Below are 17,958 nucleotides of genomic sequence, written 5' to 3'. Positions count from 1 at the left end.
AGCCTTTACAATAAAGCAAATGATAAGTTCCTAACAACTTCAAAAATTTTCTCAGTTTTCTGCTCAATTTTAACCTATATGCTGCATATAATGTAATTTATTCAGATGAAGGTTAACTGTCCCAACTCCTGTGTTATATTGAAATTTAGGGCAGAAAAAGGGAAAAGTCTTTTCAGACCTGATGGGCATTTTCTTCTAATATTCAAGAAACAGGAGGAGAAGGAGGGAGGAAGAAAAAAAAAAAAAAAGAAGTGCTACTAACCTTTGTTTAAGACGTGAAGGCTTTTCTTGAACATAATCTTTATGGTTGTTTAACTCTGGTTTTGTCGTGTCTTTTTCTCTTTCTGTCCGGTCAGGAACTAGATGACCATGAGCAGTTTTCATTAGAACCTCAAAATCAGAATCAGCATCATAATCCTCCAAGTCATTCTTTGGGCCAAAAAGACCAGAGCCTGGTAATCCTCCTGCAGCTGATCTGGAGAACACCTCAGCACATTCAATGGGCATGCTTAATCGAAAAAACATGACGTCTGTTTTACTGTTCTGTGAACCAAAGGACTTCTGTGTGACCTTCAGGCAGGGGCAGCTGTCTATGGTGCCATCAATTCTCATCACCTATCAAATGTAAAGATACAGTTGTTTTGAAGCTGATGCTTTTTCCCCCCATGTAAATATTCAACTTATATTTAACTTATAAGCATTCACGATGTGCAAAACTTGCAACAGTATGCTGTCCATGGTCTAATGTATTGTAATCATGTGCTGCTATTTTAAGGGGGAATAAATACTGTAAGGACTTGAAATCTTTGTTGTTCCATTGTTAAACAAAAAACCAAAACCACTCACATAGGGAATGACCTTTCTCATCCTAACTCTTTGCAACATCAATCCAATCCTTCCCAAAACAACGCAAACCAACTAATATAAATCATACAGGCACATGTGCAAACACACAAATTACTTCTTAAATGCTACAGTGAGATATACATCAGCGGAAAAAGACTTGTTGTTTCATCAGTTTTAGAAGGATTTCATGGTAGACTTACAGGGCACAAACTTAGTTCAATCAAGATGCACAACTGATTGGGACGTAAGTGTTGATGTAATTGGCTAATAACTATTTACTAAAATCAAAATCAATTATTTATGGAAAAAAATCACAAAGTGTGTGCACCAGAACACATGGTATCTGTTATGTAGAAACGTCCCATTTCTGGAAGCTGTTTACAAACATAGTTCTCACTGCACAAGGAGTTCTTAATGAGGACATATTGTAGAATTTGTATCTGAGAATCGCATGGTTACACACACGAGAGATTTCACAGATAAATAAATACTATCAACCAAATTATTACATAATTTCCAACTGCATTGGATGTGAAAAATTTGTAACAGGTGCAAGGTTCTTCGAGAACTGGGTCAACATACCACATTAAAAATCTTGTCTAGAAGTGCAAAAGTAGAAACACAATTCAAACATATTCATGGAAGAAGTGTCTAGAAACATTTTAATAGGATCACAAACCTCAATATGTTCATGATTTTGTGGCACGGGTAGAAACTGAGGGAGTCTTTTACTCAGCCAAATGGTGATGTCTCTATTTGTATTAACAGCAAAGGGCTCATACCCTTCCTGTAAGCCACAGATAGTGAAATATTTTAGAGTGCTGACATCTTTTCCAAAGTTCATTCTTCCTACTTGAGATGGTCCCAGGCTGCACACAGGTAGAAATCCTTAAAACAAGATGAAATAAAATGTGGGTTGTTCATCATGAAAACCAGAGAACTGCTCTCTTCCACAATCCAAACAAAAATCATTTGGAAAAAAAAATAAAACAAAACAAAAAAATCACCAGAGCATAAATGCCGGCAGCAGATCACCTGCATGTCACCAACTACTGTATCTCAAATATCATTCTGAAAAAAAAAAAAACACCTCTCTAATAGCAATGCATCTTTTCATGCAACACCCAATTTACTTCACGGAAATATAGGTGTACTTCAAGGAGTCTGACAATCAGCTCCTGGTTAATCTCTCTGCTAAGCTGGTAGAGTGTTGTCAGTTTTAGTCCAAGTCTTACTATTTTTTACATTCCTCCTAAGATTCCATTACTCATGGTGTTTTGAGAGAACCTCAAAAATTACTTCAAAAGTAATATAGTGCTTGTCCATGTAACTATAACTGTGAAAAAAAATTACAAATAGGAACCAAGTGCATGCTGTAGAATTAACAAAATAAATAAATAAATAAAAACCTTTATAACACTTTTTTGCTCAGGATAATGAGAAATGACAATATGGTACTGTAGCTTCATGAAACTTAGAGTAGTTCGGTTTTCAGCTGAGTTTTTTGTTTTTACTTTTGAATCACTTCCACATTTGTATTCATCTGCTCTCTTATTGTTTCACTAGTACAGGGAACTCACTTTTGACTCCTTTGCACTTAAAAAAAACCCCAACTTTTTTGGTTTTGGTTTTGTTTTTTTTTTCTCAGATTCAGCATCACAGTCTAAAAATCTAAGAAAAATCTCTTATTTCTTCTGTTCCTTTTCATGCTGATTTTGAATTTCCACAGCTACAAACTGCTTTGAAGACTTGACCTAGCTATTAACAAAATGTTTTCTCTTGTATCAACAAGAAACATGAAGCTCTGTTCAATGATTCTGCTTCAAGTGAATGTAACAGATATTGAAGGGCATAAGGGCAAAACACAACTGGTTCCTCACTTTTCCTTAGGCTGCCTAGATAAAAAAGGGCAGAATATCTGTTCATTATAAATTATTTAGAGACAAAAGCAAACTCCAGAGCAACATTTACAGCAATGACTTTTTCACCAGATATAATATCAGCCTTCACTACAATCTTTTGAAGATTTTTATATAGATACCCAAGATTGGTTATCATGCGTATGTGCATTAGGAACAATACAATTAAGACAAACACTATCAGTTAAATTCAAGTCCAGACTTTTCACATCAAGCTCTTAAATCACAAGGCATTAACTTCTCAGATAACACAGACAACGTGATTTATGTCCATTCTGCCAGTGCAACTCCAATGACAGATAATAATAAAGAGTATTTTCCAGCACTAAATGAAACAAAATCATATTATACAACACATAACTAGGAAAGTTGTAATTGCATACATGGATATATGCTACAGTAAAGCCCTGCAGCTCTAGTAGGAAGTTTGTTTCAGACTTGTTCCTGGGCTCCCTGATGAGTTAAAGGAATCCATAAGCTGTTGCAAAAGATTTTAACAAAACCAAAAATCAAAATTCTGTTTTCATTAACAAATCTCAGCTCATCACTCAAGAATAGTAACAACTTTTTCTGGACATCAAGATGTTTGAGAATGGCTTTATACAGAAACAATTGTGACAGCATAAATCCTCACAATATTAGCCAAAAATGACATAAGGGATCCTATAAATCTCATAGATATCTGCAGCCTAAACCATGTTCTTTGTCTGTATCTGTCTGAATCACTTCACCATTTAATTTCCAGTTCTTATTGATGTAAAACATTTTCAGATATTTTCGGGATGTATGCCACACACATTTAGGATCTTACAAAGAGGTTTCCTTTCCACATCTCAAAAAAGATATAATAGATCCAAAAATGGCAAAACCAAATGAAACCGATTTCTTAACAGCAGCAATTAAAGAAATTAGGATACTTCAGCCTCAAAAAAAAAAATTAAAAAAAAAGGGTATGATACATATGACCATTATGAGTGGCATAAAGAACAGTAAATGATATTTCAATGTCTTTCAAAATAAAAATTATGATCAAAGAAATTGTTTGGTAGAAAGGGAGGAACTTCCTTATATACCTCATAGTAATCCTGTGGAATTCTCCATCACATAGTATCATAGATGCTAAAAGCTCACATTGATTCAAAAAGCGTTTCAACACATTCAGGTGAGAAAGAAAAAAAACCAAAACACTACATGTCATGTTTGCTTCAGAAAGTTCCTGAACCAGAAATCACTGGAGGCTCAGTGAGTGTATCACCATCTGCTTATCCTGTTCTGACATGTATCCACAGGTATTTCCTATCCACTGCTGCTGAAAAGAAAACAGTGACCCAACTATACTTGTGGCACAAACATTTATCATAGAAAACAGAGAAGAACAAAAGCTTAAAAAAAATATTGTGTTCAAAGACAAAGAGGTGTAAACTGATCAGTTGTGAATGTGTCGTATCTATAAATATAATAAATAGATATATATATATAGATATGAACAATTGCTTTATGTTTCTGCACAGGTCAAATATTTCATGAAAGGAAGTAGCAAGCTCTGTCTCTGGCACCTTGAGAATCAACACATAGCCAGCTCATCTTTATTACAGTCTTCAAAACAAATGGGAAATAATTGGTTTACAAAACAAACAAACAAAAAAAAAGCAATAGCCACTGATGTTATCAGCAGAATTCATTAAGCATACATTATAGAAAAAGATGATCAGAAAAGTAGATGGAGTCTAAAATCCAAGAAAATATGATAAACTCTATTCATTAAGACTGAGATCTGTACATGACATAGAACTAAATCGAACAGGAATATTAAAAATATGTAAAATATTCAAAATATTATTAATCTTTACCCTTCCTAAACAGAATGTACATAAACTGTTAATTTTTCTACCTATGCATTTTCCTGTGGTCTCAGGAAAAAAAGATCTCTCAGATTGCTTCATGTCTAAGAATGAATCTAATATTTTACACACCAACACAACTAAAATGTAAATAAGTATTTACAATATTCCTTGAAAGAAAACAAACCAACCCAGAAAAAAATTCCTACATGAGTAAAACCCTCATTGATGTTTCACCTCGATCTAGTATCTTCCATCAACCTTATAACTGTAGCCAATGTGAAATCAAGATGACAATCTCTCTCACCAATACATATTCCAGTAACGCCAGAACACTACTGTACATGTAGGTAACTCCTGCAAGTAATCATAATTCTATGGTAACTGTTGCTCTGTTTGAATTGAATATAAATACCAGTTCCAGTCCTAACCATGGAAGTACTAGTTCAGCCTCTGGTGAAATTCTGCTCTGATTTGTACAGCTGTCATTAAGGTGTTTCAGGGCTCTTCCATATCTCCTAAAGGTATGGCACCTCATTTTATACAGAGTGTGCTGGTAAGGCTGTGACATGTCTTGCTATGGAATGAAAATTAACTTACAATACCCTTCTCTAAATAGGTATCCAGCCATTTTAGATGTGATATCTCACAGATCCTGTGTAGCCCTTGCATGCTGCAGGCTACATAAAAAGATTATTTACCTGTGACCTGTCTCTTAATCTCCAGGTGCATAACTAGGCTGTGGAGCAAAACTTTCATTTTACTGTATAAAATAGCAAAACAAATAAAAAGACTTTAGCTTTACTACCAGAAAAGTCACCTTCTAGCATTGTCTGTCACACTTGGCAAAAGCATAGGACAGCAACAATTTTTAAAATGTTCTCTGCTTTCGAGAACACAAGATGAACCTCCTGACCCAATTTGTCAAACACTCTCTACAAACAGTTGATGCTCACATACATCACGCATTGACAAAACAAAATTTGGTTTCCACAGTGTACTTGACCATATCTAGAGTGTGATATTCTCTTACACAAATGCACAGTAATATGCAATTATGTTTAATAATTTTAGTACTGTGATGGTATCTCACAAACAAATTAGTCTGCTGTAATCTCAAGAGCTCCTTTTGTAGGTAGTACAACCTAAGATGCAGCACATGAGCCTTATTAGTGAGCTGGCAGTGCACCATATTCCCTTTTAACTGTTACTAAGAAATTAAAACTACAGAACTGATTTATTGTCAAACTGCATCCTTCAAAGTAGGATGCTGGGCTCTGCCTAGAATAATTTTTCTAAAGCAAAAGGTCTGTTTCTGCAGCAGCATATGGCATGCACACAATTCACTGGTAGAAGTTATCTGCAGAAAGTTCTCAATGCTCTCAAACAAGAGTCATCAACAAAACCAAACTGAAGCCAGCCTACCAAAACATGAAAGCTCTATAGAAGTCATATTTAATTTGTGTATTTCATATATGTTTGTATATACACATACATACAAATGCCCCACCTCCCCAACGCCTTGAAATGTATATGACATACCTATATTATTTACAAATATTGATCTGGAGTTATTAAATCTGAGAGCAATTCACGTTCCTTTGAAAACAGAAGATCTTATTTCAAAGGCAAACTCTTTTCTACAAACACAACACTAGAAAAACTGAATGTGAATTAAAAGGATATTGTGAAAAATCTGAGATCCTTGGCACTGACATTAAGTCTTTGACATGGTTACCAAGGCCTTCGGGCTCCTTGTCAAACTGGGAACTACTTCAGCAGTTTCAGACTCAACACAGACCTGTTTAAATCTGAAGCTGCATCTAGAAAGGAGTACCATGAAAACGACACCACTGTGATTTCATCAACTTTGCAATCAAAATAGTGATCCAATAGGCTACCCTCAGAATTTCATGGAATTCCAGTTTCTCTCAGAATCTGTCACTCCTCAGTGAGATTATAGAGCTTAGTAACAGGAAAACCACTGTAATTTAATGGCACCAGGATGGCACTAACAGTAAGCCAATTCACACATCCCTTTCCCTCATCATGTCATCACAGTACCTAAGGAAATCAGAAGGCAGTAAAGTAACAGCCATGAGTCAAGAAAATTGGTGGCAATTATCTGATTTTAAATTAAATCGAATTATTCTTAATTCTTATGGCATGGTAAAAGAAGGGAAAACAATTCTCCCAAAATGCTCCTGAAAGTAAAATACTCTGAAATCCAGCTGAAAATAAAATGGTTAAAATTCAAGCAGGGAACTGCCTAATTAGGAGTTATAAGATTAATATTTCCCATGGGAATAGGGATCCGTAACCCAAAAGTATCATTTGCAGCTTTTATTGTTCAAAAAATTTAACTTTATCTCTCAGACAGATATATTTTTTTTAACAGATACACAATATATATGACAGGATGTATGCATCTACAACAATTGAAAAGCAAAGATTAAAGCTTAAAATATTTTTTTTACATTACCACAGTTCAGAAATTTTAGGCAGTTATCTACAATAATGTAATTTCTTACCCTTTTATGTATGCATTTGCACACAACTAAGTAATTAAATTTATAAACAAAAACACTCTTCTGGTATAAAATCAATCTGGCACCTGACGCAACCTCACAATCCTTGCTGTATTTTGCAATCTCATAAGCTACGGCTTCATGGTAAACTAAAACCTGCTTGTGGGCTCTTAAAGCTGCACCAAGAACACTACAACAACAGGCACAAAACTCAATCTGCCAGTTTTAAATGAAGTAAAAAGTTTCCAAGGCTAACTTTGTCCCATCTGGCTTTATCCTGGATCAGGTCTCATTTCTCCTCCCAGAGGTAAAGCAAAACCTTAAAGATGGCTTAAACTCCTTGCCATATGTTCTCATTAATTTGACAGAAATTTGGTAGTAATTTGATACTTGAACAAAATAAAATGGCAGCGGGTTGGACTAGATGATCTTCAAAGGTCCCTTTAAACCCAAGCCATTCTATGATTCATCCTTATGATTCTGTTATATCATGAATCGGTATGCTGCAGGGTGGATGAAATGTTAAATATCATGAATTCGCAACTCCAGACACATCCCTGCAAAAAGTCAAAAGGTCTGATAATAAAAGATGTCTGTGAAGTTCACCACAGAAAAGGCCTGGCCTTATCCTGACTCCCAGTACATCTCCTTTCCAAAGGTTTGATACTAATCAAATAGAGAAAAGGAGAAGGGGTAATTCCCTGGAGAGAGGGTGGGGAAATAAAAACAAGAAACAAATGACATTAAAATGGAAGCTGGAGCAAAAATTGGGCAACAGCAAATTTACAGCACAATGTATTACAGTACTTACCATCACCAACCTCAAAGTCCTTGAATGCAAGTTCTGAACCTGAGTCATCAAGTAGGATTTCACCATTTAAAGTGAACATCATAGTGTGCTCATTCATGTCAACCATACACCCAACAACATCTCCTGCCAACCAAGAGCGGCCAAAATGCTCATTACCTTGATGCCACCGCTGTGCCTGAAAAGGATTTAGAAGCATTTCAAAGAGTAACAATGACAATGTACACGCTCCTCTCTCCCTTCATGGTAAAACTAATAATTAGCCCCGGCAATTAAGATGGCACTAAAATTAACACTTTCACAGCATATCATTCCAAAACAATGCCTGTGAGTATCACAGAATTACAGAATGGTTTGAGTTAGAAGGGACCTTAAAGTTCACCTAGTTCCAACCCCCGAGTACTCTCAAGTTTGATCTGAAAATGGAAATCCAACAATTAACTTCCTACAAGCACCCCTCAAACTGCGAAATGTGGCTATGTGAGCTGACAGGGAAAATTGCTATTTCAACATTTCAGTAAAAAGTAAGAGCATGGCTTATTTTTCTACAGAAGCTCCACAGAAGACTTGAAATTAAAATAATATGCTATCAGTTACAATGCTAAATAGGTGTTTCACAAACTTTTTTTAATCAATTGCTTTTATTTATTGTAGTAGCCTATAAATTCATTGCTTTCAAACAAACTGTATTGGTTCCTGAAGTTTAATTCTAAAAATGCTTTGTACAAAAATAAATTAAACTGTCATACCAGATTTTGGAAGGAAAAAAATCTGTGGATGGGACAAGCACTCTGACCTCTTGATAAGATTCCAGAATAGCTGATTAATGATTGCAGGGCATGATTAATGATTCATATGACTGAAGTTAAAGTCAAAGACTGCAAAGGCTTTGGATGGGGTCTTGGATTGGAATTCAAGTAAATTAAAATCTATTAAGAACTATCGTAACACGCATAAAACAAACAGTGTTAATAACAAATAGGTTCCTTATTAAAATAATCCATGACAAGCTGATTCTTATCCTCTGTATCCATCCTGAAAATCCTAGAAAACAAATGAGCTTTTCTGTGTACCCTGAAGGTCAAAAGCTTTTCTCCAACCAGGGAGAGAACGTATAAAAATCAAAGACAACAAAACAGCTTCGTGAATTGACACCTAAAGGTCAAAACCTAAGATTCAGAAGGCAAACTACTATAGCTATTCTAGTAAAGACATAGGACTTGAATAGTTTACTTAAACCAATCATATAATTTACAAAAACAATTTTCAGTTCTCTTTTTAGGGCATCTTCTCGTGTAATACAAGACTGGGAAAAATATAAATTCCAACAACATGAATAAAATACAACTTGAGAGCTTGATATGACTGGGAACAGCTAGGAATACTGTTGATTTCTCTTACATTTTGTAATAGTAATAAATAAATTAATTCCAACATCAGATATAAGAGACATTTTTACACAAGTCATCAATAGCCTTAATAGCAATTATACTTCAAGTAGCAGTTGCACTTGCCTTCATACTGAAATAAAAAGTTTCAATGAGTCATTTAATCTATTCTCATAAAAATCAGGAACATAAAAAATAGCGTGTTTTCGTATATATGTTTACTACTACATTTCAGTCAGTCGTGTTATGCAGAGTTAAATTTGAGCAAAAATTACTGGTCCTATCATACTTCATTTATTCTAAGCTGTAAGGATTTCCATGAAAACCCAGTTATGCCCTTTGTAAATTTACATTCCTATAAAAAACTTGTATCAAAGCTTGCCTAAATTACTGCTAATAATCTTAAACACACTTATTCCCTAATGGCACTTCTTATAGAGAGAACAAGAGAGTAAAAATTTAAAGAAATTATTCATAGCTAATTAGAGCTCTGCCAGTATTTTGAATTTGATTAAATCACTTAGATTTTCAATACTCTATATATACTGTACAAATACTGTGAAGCTGTGAAAAAAGAGTGATAGGAATGCCAAACCCCATTACTTAATTCCTTATTCCACCTAGGCCCTCAAAGACAGGGAGAAATAATCTCATGAAACACAAATGAAAGAAGACAGGGCAATTTAGTTGAGGCAATAATACACGGAATAAGACGCAAAATTAAGTTTTGCAATCACTTCTATTATTACAGATGAATATATACAAACCTTAAAGCCATCAAAAACAAAAGCTTCTTCATCTGAACCAAGTTCCTGATCTGGAAGGCAACCTGGCCTGGTCCAGCCAACTCTCATGTCGCCTGCAGTAACTGCCTCAAACTCAAAGTACCACTTCCCAGTCTTCACTGCGTAAGTCTTTTCTGTGCGGAAGATCCTGAATTTTTCCATTATCCCACTGCACACATCCAGTTTCATTGCTGTAAGATTTAAAAAAAAAAAAAAAAAAAAAAAAAGAAAGAAGAAAAAACCTGTACACAGAATGTATTGTATTCAAATACTGACAAACAGAAGGCAGTGAAAACAAAAGGCAAAGGAATCCCTTTGAGCATAGGCATGAAAAGAAGAAAGCACCCTTGCCCATTCTGGGGAATCACCACACTTGGGTACCTCTCTGAAATGACTCTACGTTAATTCACCCAGAATGGGGAAGAGAGGGAAAGGAAAGGAAAAAGGGAAAAGGGAAGAAGGGAAAAAGGAAAGAATAAAAGGAGTACTAGTACTTAGAAGTCTGAGTTACAGGACTATGATCATAGAAACATGGTGGGATGACTCACATGACTGGAGTATTGCAATGGATTAATATATGGCTTTTTTAGGAAGGACAGACTGAGAAGGTTTTGAGGAAGAGCTGCCCTTCGTGTGAGAGAGCAGCTGGAACACATGGTGAACTGCTTTGGGATGGCTCAGGAGCCAGTTCAGAACTTACGGATCAAGATATGCTGGCAGACAAATCTGGGCACTATACTGGAGTACCCAGGAGTACTGGGGTCTATGGGGGCATTGGAAACCAGCTGGGCAGAAAAGGAGCTGGGGATCCTGGTAGATGAGTGGAACATGAGCCAGTAATGTAGCCTCACATCAAAGAATGACAGAAGTATCACAGACTGCACAAGGAGCAGTGTTGCCAGTAGGTCCAGGAAGGTGATTCGTCCTCTCTGCTTGGTACTAGTGAGCCCATATCTGGAGTACTGGGTCCAGCTCCGGGCTCACCAGTGCAAGAAAGACACCAGTTTACTGGAACAAACCTCCCTCACTGTTTCTTACTTATTACACAGTTCTGCAGCCTGTCTCTGACACTTTCTAAGACCTTACCATCAAATGAAACCATAAGGTAGCTTGAAATTACACAAAATCACACTTTAAAACGATGAAAATGATTTCACAAAGCACAAGAAGTAAGGCTGAATCAAACCTTTGACCTTGCTTCATGAAGCATTCTCAACTACTCTATTCTCCGGTATTTTATACCGTTTTCTTTCTATTAATCAAATCACATGACTCAGGGATCACTCTTACTGTTTTTCTCAGATTAGGAAAAAGAATACCTAAAGAATTCTGCATCTTTTTTCCAGAAACTTGCAAGACATTAAAGCCTGCGCAGCCTTTGAAAGTTCAGTATTCCAGTCTGATCACCGTAATTTTTCCTCTTTCTGAGTTAGACCATGTTAAAAGCCTTCCCTTTTCTGTTTTCTCAGCCACATGGAGGTCCACATTGTCAATCTTATCTTGAACAGCTTAAAAAATTACATCTCTCAGAACTTACTATCACTTCTCATGGAACTAAATGTCTGACTTCAGTTACATCAGGCTCATTAACTTTCTTGTAAGCAACTCCAAACTCTCTGCCACAAAATTATTTATCAGTAGAATTTTCCCTTTGATAGTCTACACAATTAATGCCTTAGAGAGAGATACTTTTGAAGACCCTCCACCTCTATAGGAGATGAGCCACCACAAAGCATGGGAACTGAGAATTTGTTGTCTTTTCAAATTCTATAGACATAATGCTTTGTAGATTCTAAGAAACCCCAAAATACAGCTGCTGTGGGGAACCCTTAAGTAATAGTAAACCATTAAAAATGATGCTATAGAGCCTTGTAAATCAATGCTTACAATAAAATTAATGAATGGATATACAGAACACCACTAGAGGGCTCTAAATCCTTTATTAACAGTATGGAGTTTGGCTGATGAAAGGGGATCCCCATGACATGTTTTATGCATCTCAAAAACTTGAGAGGCTCATAAACTGTAAAATCTAAATCATCAAAATGAGTATAAAAATCTTTGCTGAATGCAATTTCAGTCTTTTTTTTTGAGAAAGACACTGATCTGCAGGTCCTTTCCTCTGGGAATTTTACAACAGGATTGATGACACCTTTCAGATGCAAGGACTGCAACTGTGTTCTTTACATTTCATTAGTAACTCCATGCTCAGGACTAGCTCAAGGATTCCTGCATCGTAAGGAAAAAATACAATTTTCCACTAGCTCACTCCCAAGGAAAGGCAAGGGCATATAGTTCTCAGAGCTGAAATGAGGAAAGGGGATTAGTATTGTTCAGCAAGATCTGGAGGAGATTGGGGAAAATTTGCGTGCTCTCTCTCCCTCTCACACTACAACATTAGACAGCCCTTTTATCCTCGCAAGAGGTAAAAGCCTCCTAATCCAGACAACCCAGCAGAGAATCACTGGATCATAGAATCATTTCAGTTGGAAGAGACCCACAGGATTATTGAGTCCAACCATAACCTATCTCTAGCATTGAACCATGTCTCTGAGAACTTCATCTAAATGCCTTTTAAACACCTCCAGGGATGGTAACTACATCACTTTCCTGGGCAGCCTGTTCCAATGCCTGACAACCCTTTCCTCGATGCATTTTTTCATAATATCCAATCTAAATTTCACCTGGTGCAACTTGAGGCCATTTTCTCTCATCCTATCACAAGCTACTTGGGAGAAGAGACCAACATCCTCCATGCTGCAATCTCCTTTCAGGTAGTTGTAGACAGTGATAAGCTCTCCCCTCAGCCTCCTTTTCTCCAGGCTAAACAGCCCCAGTTCCCTCAGCTGCTCCTCATCAGACTTGTGCTCCAGACACCTCACCAGATTCGTCACCCTACTCTGAGCTCTCTCTAGTATTTCAATGTTCTTCTTATGATGAGGGGCCCAAAACTGAACACAGGATTCAAGGTGGGGCCTCATCAGTGCTGAGTACAGTGGCACAAGTACTTCTCTAGTCCTGCCAGCCACGCTATTCCTGATACAAGCCAGGATGCTGTTGATCTTTTTGGCCACCTGGGCACACTGCTCACTCATATTCAGCCGGCTGTCAATCAACACCCTCAGATCCCTCTCTGCTAGGCAGCTTTCCAGTCACTCTTCCCCGAGCCTGTAACGCTACCTGGGGTTGTTGTTGACTCAAGTGCAGGACTTGGCACTTGGCCTTGCTAAAGCTCATACAATTGGTCTCAGGTCAATGATCCAGCTGGTCCAAATCCCTCTGTATTGCCTTTCTACCCTCCAGCAGATCAACACTCGCACTCAGTTTGGAGTCGTCTGCAAACTTAAGCCACCATAAACCATGCTCGTCCCCTCTATGCAGCATCTCCTTCCCATACTGGGAGGTGAAGAAATTACAAGATTATGCAGCAGCCTTAAACTCCCCAGAAACGCACAGGGCCAATTTGACAGTGAGAATATGGCCATCTACCCTACTAGGAAACCTTGTATTGCCCATTCAGCAATCCAGCCTTGTTACACACTCATGTATCAGTGATGCCTCGTATTTAAAACTGTAATTTTACAGCAGCCTCTCATAAAAGCTGAGGATCAGAGCATGTATGTGCTTTGGAAAAGAAATTAAAAGTGGCTGGTTCCCTGTGTACATTTTTGGTATGAGCTAAACGCTGCGCAGAAAAACTTTACTGAAGGTCTATGGCCTAAATATGTCCAAATTTAACAATACTATCACTATACAAAGCAGAAAAAATAATAATTTGTTAATCAATATATTCATAGGATAATGTTTAGTGACATTTCTCACATTTTCCACACTTTGTTGAGAATATAGAGATGTAGGTTTCAATTTTGATTTGATTATTCCATATTTCCATATCTCCAATTGAATTTCTAGAATATGGTTGCTGAGGGGTCATATCTGTTATGTTGCCATTTCCTTCTGTATGTGTAGTTAGTGTTTCAGAATGACAGTATAGTACCAAGAGTATCCCCCTCTTGTGTTTCATCTTGCAACTTGATCTCAGCATGACAAAAAAAGCCTGTTGTTTTAAAAGCCAAAATCTATGAAAGAATTTATTTTATTTGTACATTATGTCTCCAGATTTCTTCTATTTTCTTAACATTTTATATTCTGCAGTTACTGAGGTAAATGTTGTGTACTGTTTCTTTGAAATTTCTTTATTAAAGTTCATATCATTTTCCATTTTTTCTGTTTAGGGTGTCTCTAACTCAAACTATATATGCTGAAAATACTGCCTGCAGTATTAATAAAATATTTAATCTGGCAATGATGTAAATTCAATTAAAACATTTGTAAGAAGTGAGTTAAAAGTTACTTAAAGTCTATTCAACTTCAAAAACCTGAGAAACTCCAGGAAGCTTAAAGTCTTCATTTGAGGCCATAGGACAAGAAAATGAAACAATAAGGAAAATAAGATGAAAGGAAAACGAAAGTAGTAGAAGATGGAGAAAACCACCGATTAGCTTCGGAGTCACTGAACCTGTTCAGAATGTTTTTTCAGACCAAAAGATCCAGTGGCAGAGTGGAACATTGTTTGTTTGTTTGTTGTTTGGTTTTTGTTTTGTTTTAGCGAGATAAAGAGAAGAACAAAACAGCAAAATTAATTACCATGATCTTGATCAGGAGCTTCCAGGTGGTAACCATAGCCTAGAAGGGTGCGGACTGCTTCCCGAAGACTGTCTTTGTTTGACTTCTTTGTCCGATCATCCAGAAGAGCATAAGGTACAAGGCGAGGATTCCGTCGATTTTTCACATCCTGCAAAAGTAATAAAAATCAATTCCATTTCAGGAACTGTGTTTTGTCTTAAAGACAAAATTGTGCTACAGCAGCAGTATAAAAATCACTATTTATATCAACTGAAATCATGCAACTGCAAACTACAGAAAGGATTCAAAGAAGTTATAATAGTCTAAAAACAAGTAACAACACTGAATTTACTAAGAAAGAAAATAATACACAAATAAACAAAACTGCGTGGCTTATATTTGCTTTAATTTTCCATCAAATTTACTTAACAGGATAACAATACAAACAATAGGAAGAAGGATGAATGTGAAGAGTTTGACTGAAAAGGCAAAGGTATCAAATTTCATACACTGTTTAAGAAGCAGCTACCATAACAAGAAGCTAGTTCATAGCTAGAACTCAGAGACATTACTATACCACAAATATATATGGGTTTTAATTGTAGTGTTAAACAAGATACATAAAAACTCCAAAGAATAAACAAGATATAAATGAAAGAACAAAACACTCCTAACAAAAATATTAATAAATATGTGCAATACAAATAAATAAATAACAAAACAGATAATAAACCTGTGCCTTACTATGTCAAATATGTAAAATATGTAAGAATATGTAAAACACATATTTTTCCCAAATAAAGGAAAAGTATTCTTAACTTGCTTATTGTGCAGAATGTTTGTAGTAGGTAATTTAATGTAACCTCTCCTCTAGCTGAAACTGATGTATTGTTAAGATTTAATTTTTGTATTTTAGGTTTATTAACACAACACTGATTAGGTTTTCCTCTACTGCAAAATTATCTTATATCTGAAAGCACTGTTTAATTGGATTTCTTATATGGCTAACAATTTTTAATAACTAATAGAATCGTTTTCTTGTCTACATATTCTTCTTGCATCCTGTCAGCATTTGTTGGCAGTGAGAGAAACCATGCAAAGAACTCTCCATTTTCTTCCTAAGATCTTATTTCAAAAATAAAATGACTGGACATAGGAAAAAATACTTCATTCTCTTGGGTACAAATACCAAAGATATTGAGAGGCTTGTATGATCAGTCAAACTTACGAAGAAATGAAAAAAAAGTGTCTATTATTTTAGAAAACAGCACCTACAATGAAAGCAGCTTACTTCTATAACGTCACAGTTCTACTTTTAAGAATGTATGTGGTTTTCATTCTGCCTTCGCAGGCAGAAAACAAATGGCACATCCATTCTGACAACTACTTGCAGGCATCTTTTGTGGCCCTTTAAATGCTTAGATACAAGGCTATCTGCCCTCTTCCTTATCACCATGAATAAATATTAAGGTGAAGTTATTAACCAGTGCCTGAAGAAATCTGGTCCTACCAGTGAACACTCTAGGAGAAGAAATATTACAGGACAAGCATTACCTATATGCTAAAAGGGCTTACAGAAAGATAAAGATAATGCATTGCTGGAGACACAAATTACTACACTATATCAGCTCCAGTTACATTCAGTGGGAAGTAGTGACAGAGTCAACAGAAGGACCATTTGTACAGAACAGAAAGGACCAAACAAATATTGAAGTAAATGTACTAATGAATTATTATTTGATATAAGAATATTCACATGAACACCACAGATTAAACACTGTGGGTTTAATTATTTGTCTTGGAAAGGACATAAAAAGAGAAATAATTTCCTCTGAAAAACTTCATGTCAAAAGATGTTATGAAATACTGTCTTCTAAAATATGAACCAGAAGTTTGAAATGACAATTATGTAACTTCTTATCCACGATACACAGACTGGTAATTGCTATAGCAACCATTAACACAAATTAACATACTGGCAATCAGCTGATAAAAATATATGATAACGGAATATAGCATAGGTGCTTTTAAAAATACCTAAGAACAAATTCAGAGGAGAACTAAAAAAAAAAAAAAAAAAAAGGCAGAAAGTATAAAAACGCATAAGTAACATAAGTATTAAACAAACTTGATTTTATGTTGGTTTTTTTTTTTTCCTTAGGTCTAACTTTATTTAGTATTGTGGCCTTTTCCAGCCATTCAAGACTTTGGCTACTTTATGGATATGAGAGGGGATTTTTCTTTAAATACTTTTGTTCTTTTTTTTTTCCTATGATATGTCTATCTAAATTTTGAATTTTATTGTTGAACTAAGAACTGTTATTGTTATAATTAGTTTTTGTATCAGTGATCTTCTGCACTTCTGTGGTTTAAGTGTGGCTAATCAAAAGAATGATCCTATACAGTGATTGAGCTTTGCACAGTCACAACCAAGTCAACAAGAAAACTGATTAGTTAAGAGTGGTAATTTTTCTTGAGCATATTTGCAACTTGTAGAGAGACTTAATGCTTCCTATTCACTACAGAAAACTTGTTTGTTTTTTGTTTTTTTTTTATTGTAGACTATTAAAAGTAGGAAAAATCCTTTTAAATTTTTGCCAGAATTTTCCAGGATTGACAGTCCAATGCTTCATCAGAAGGCGGTTTCGTAGAGTTTGTCTGGCAACTACTTGTTCACCAAGTCATTGAAAAAAGAAAAAGAAAGAAAGAAGGAAAATGGAAGAAGGCAAGAAGGAAAGAAAGAAAGAAGGAAAAAAAAAAAAAAAAAGAAAGAAAAAGAAACAAGGGGAAAAAAAAAAAAAAGCAAAGCAGATCTCCTCCAGAAGAGAAAATAACCCAAAACTTAAGCTTGTTGACAACATTCTGTTTCAAATGGTTTGAGCTGCGTAGCACACGTAAAGTTCAGATACTCCTTTGGTTTGAATTCAGAACCTATCACAGAAAAAAAAGCCTATAATACAACTATATCTTCATTTAGTGTAACACAAATATTGAATTAGTCATTTAGAAAATAATTTGGATTTACTTAAGTAAAAGAAAGCATTGTACCCATTAAAATTTGGAATGTCTCACAGAATGTGTCTTGACTAGAAATGGAAGGAACTAATAATAAATATTGTTAAACTTGGGTGATGTAACACTGAGCATGAAAAATCAGTATAAATTTATAGAACCATAGAATCATTTCAGTTGGAAAAGACCCTCAGGATCATCGAGT

At 35.7% G+C, this 17,958-nt stretch overlaps 1 protein-coding gene across 1 annotated transcript in view; it reads right to left on the bottom strand.

Annotated features, from left to right (window-relative positions):
- Nucleotides 1-17,958, bottom strand: part of RYR2 (ryanodine receptor 2) — a gene marked incomplete at both ends in the record, with an annotated part of 394,128 nt that overhangs the window by 139,663 nt on the left and 236,507 nt on the right. Inside the window, 5 exons of the mRNA XM_080342351.1 lie at nt 263-615; nt 1,526-1,734; nt 7,946-8,120; nt 10,098-10,306; nt 14,763-14,910. Coding sequence (XP_080198477.1) covers nt 263-615; nt 1,526-1,734; nt 7,946-8,120; nt 10,098-10,306; nt 14,763-14,910 — 1,094 coding nt within the window. The remainder of the gene's footprint in view (nt 1-262; nt 616-1,525; nt 1,735-7,945; nt 8,121-10,097; nt 10,307-14,762; nt 14,911-17,958) is intronic.

This window comes from Nesoenas mayeri (genome assembly GCF_963082525.1).
Source record: "Nesoenas mayeri genome assembly, chromosome: 3".
Taxonomy (NCBI): domain Eukaryota; kingdom Metazoa; phylum Chordata; class Aves; order Columbiformes; family Columbidae; genus Nesoenas; species Nesoenas mayeri.
This window is presented reverse-complemented; position numbering and strand designations above follow the sequence as displayed.